General features: G+C 42.3%; 1 protein-coding gene across 1 annotated transcript in view; it reads left to right on the top strand.

The window, feature by feature from the left end:
* LOC119582056 (gamma-aminobutyric acid receptor subunit alpha-1-like) overlaps positions 1–2,004 on the top strand; it is a gene marked incomplete at its 3' end in the record, with an annotated part of 210,639 nt that extends 208,635 nt beyond the window's left edge. Inside the window, 1 exon segment of the mRNA XM_037930297.1 lies at positions 406–2,004. Coding sequence (XP_037786225.1) covers positions 406–611 — 206 coding nt within the window.

The raw sequence follows: 2,004 nt of genomic DNA, 5'->3' as shown, positions 1-2,004 counted from the left end.
CCCTTCATTTTATTAATAACATATCTGTATGCATATCTTTTACCGTTATCGTTATGGGTTTGAATACTTGGTCCAAGATCCTTTCTCTGATTTTCAACAAAGTCCTGAAATGTATTCCCGGAAAAGATTGCACGTTGCTCTAGGAATTTCGAAATGCAGTAAGAAACGCGCGGAAAAGGAATATTTCGTGCATGAAGAGCGCGTTTTAACATGAAGATGGCGATGCCGGGTTTACAACCGCATTCCATGGCCTTACCTTCGGATATTTCGAGAGAAGGTTTCTGTGACCAAAAGCATCATATCAGGATCATCCTCATGCCAGATTTTGTCATTTACTATTTATTTTTTCCCTATTCCCTCGTTCGCGGTTATACCTACTCACTCCGTCCTTCTTCTCTCCCACAGGAGACGACCAGTACCGGCGGGAGCGGCAGCGGAGAGCGTGTCTCCAGCGCTCGGTCAACTCCGTCTCCGCCATCGACACCGTCAGTCGCATCCTCTTCCCGGCGTCCTACGGCCTCCTGAACCTGTGGTACTGGTACTCCTACTACGACACGGAGCTCATATCCAACTGGTCCGACCCGGGGTTCGAGAACTCGGCGAGACAGTAAAGAAGAGGCGCTGTCTAATTCTTCTCTCTTGTCATTAATGAATTAAGCTTTGGGTTATTGTGTGACAGTTTCCTTCGCCATAGTATAGTGTTGCCTGTATATAATCTGTAGGCTACAAAGAGGCCCTTCAATACGTAAAAGCTCTAGGAAAACAACGTGTCTGCTAGATATGACCCTCCTGAACGGAGATGCTAACTTTCTCAAGAATCCAGGAAATTTCGGAGGGAAAAGTTTATCAAAATCGATACACGTTACAACAGACCAATCGATGGTTGTTCAGATCTTAAGTCAGGCACTTGTCTGACATCCAGTGTCACTGATGCGCTGCAATACTGTGTTTTGTTCAGTGCAAGCTTTTCGATTGCCCATACCTAACAAATGCCACTTTCCAATAATAGACGGAGGAAGTGACAGGTACTCTGAAACAATTTATTTTTGTAAAATAAAACTCACAAAAAGGAAAGCACATTGAAAAAAAAATCTTTTGCGTAGGTCACTGCCCCAGTGCTATTGTGAAATGTATGTTGTCAATAATGCAGCGTAATTCGGCCGTTATCCTATCAGGCACTCCTATCTTATCTATCACCTTGAGTTTGGCATCCCTATCTATGCGTCCGATAGCGCTGCCAGTGGGTCACTAGCGTAGATAACGTAGTCTGGCCTTGAGGGCAACCGACACCATTCAGCCTCGTCATGCTATTGTTTCTTGTTTACTTGTTGCTGGGTTCGCCTATTATTCACAGGACATAGTTTTGTGTACGAGCACTATAATCAACACGACACATTGCTGTCTTGCTGTGAGACACCCTGATTATGATTTGTGTATAATGGTATACTGCATTATGGTCTGGCGAAGCTATGTGCACACGCAGAAAACAGACTCATACTCATGTGCATATATTTGTAAATAATTAACCGTGCATACCCCAGTGTTGTGGCAGCTACAGCGTAATCACAAGCGTTACCCATGTGGCTTCATTCAAGCAGCTTCCAAACGAATATATTTTGTAAAACTACCTTATCAGTAATGTAGACCCCGCCTAGCCAATCAAAGGTTCAAAGGGTTCCCTTGCGCTTCTCTTTGCCAACGGATAATTATTATTCTCCTAAGGAAACTATTCCTTACTTTACTTTATGAAATTCATTCGTCAAAATCACGATTATTCTATATCTATAATCTGATCCTCTGGACCATCCTGTAATGTCGAGAGCCAAAGGTATTTACTAGAAAAGTGTAAAAATTAATTCTGGAATCCCCTTCTATTTCTGCTTCAACTCTAACTCAACTCATGCTAACAACAAGAGCTTAAATCATCCATCCAGAAATTTCTTACATTGTTTGTATTGCAGTAGTAAATTATTACAATGTGACAACACAATAAACTTATTCGTC

The sequence above is a fragment of the Penaeus monodon genome, chromosome 15, assembly GCF_015228065.2.
Source record: "Penaeus monodon isolate SGIC_2016 chromosome 15, NSTDA_Pmon_1, whole genome shotgun sequence".
In the NCBI taxonomy this organism is placed as follows: Eukaryota; Metazoa; Arthropoda; class Malacostraca; order Decapoda; family Penaeidae; genus Penaeus; species Penaeus monodon.
This window is presented reverse-complemented; position numbering and strand designations above follow the sequence as displayed.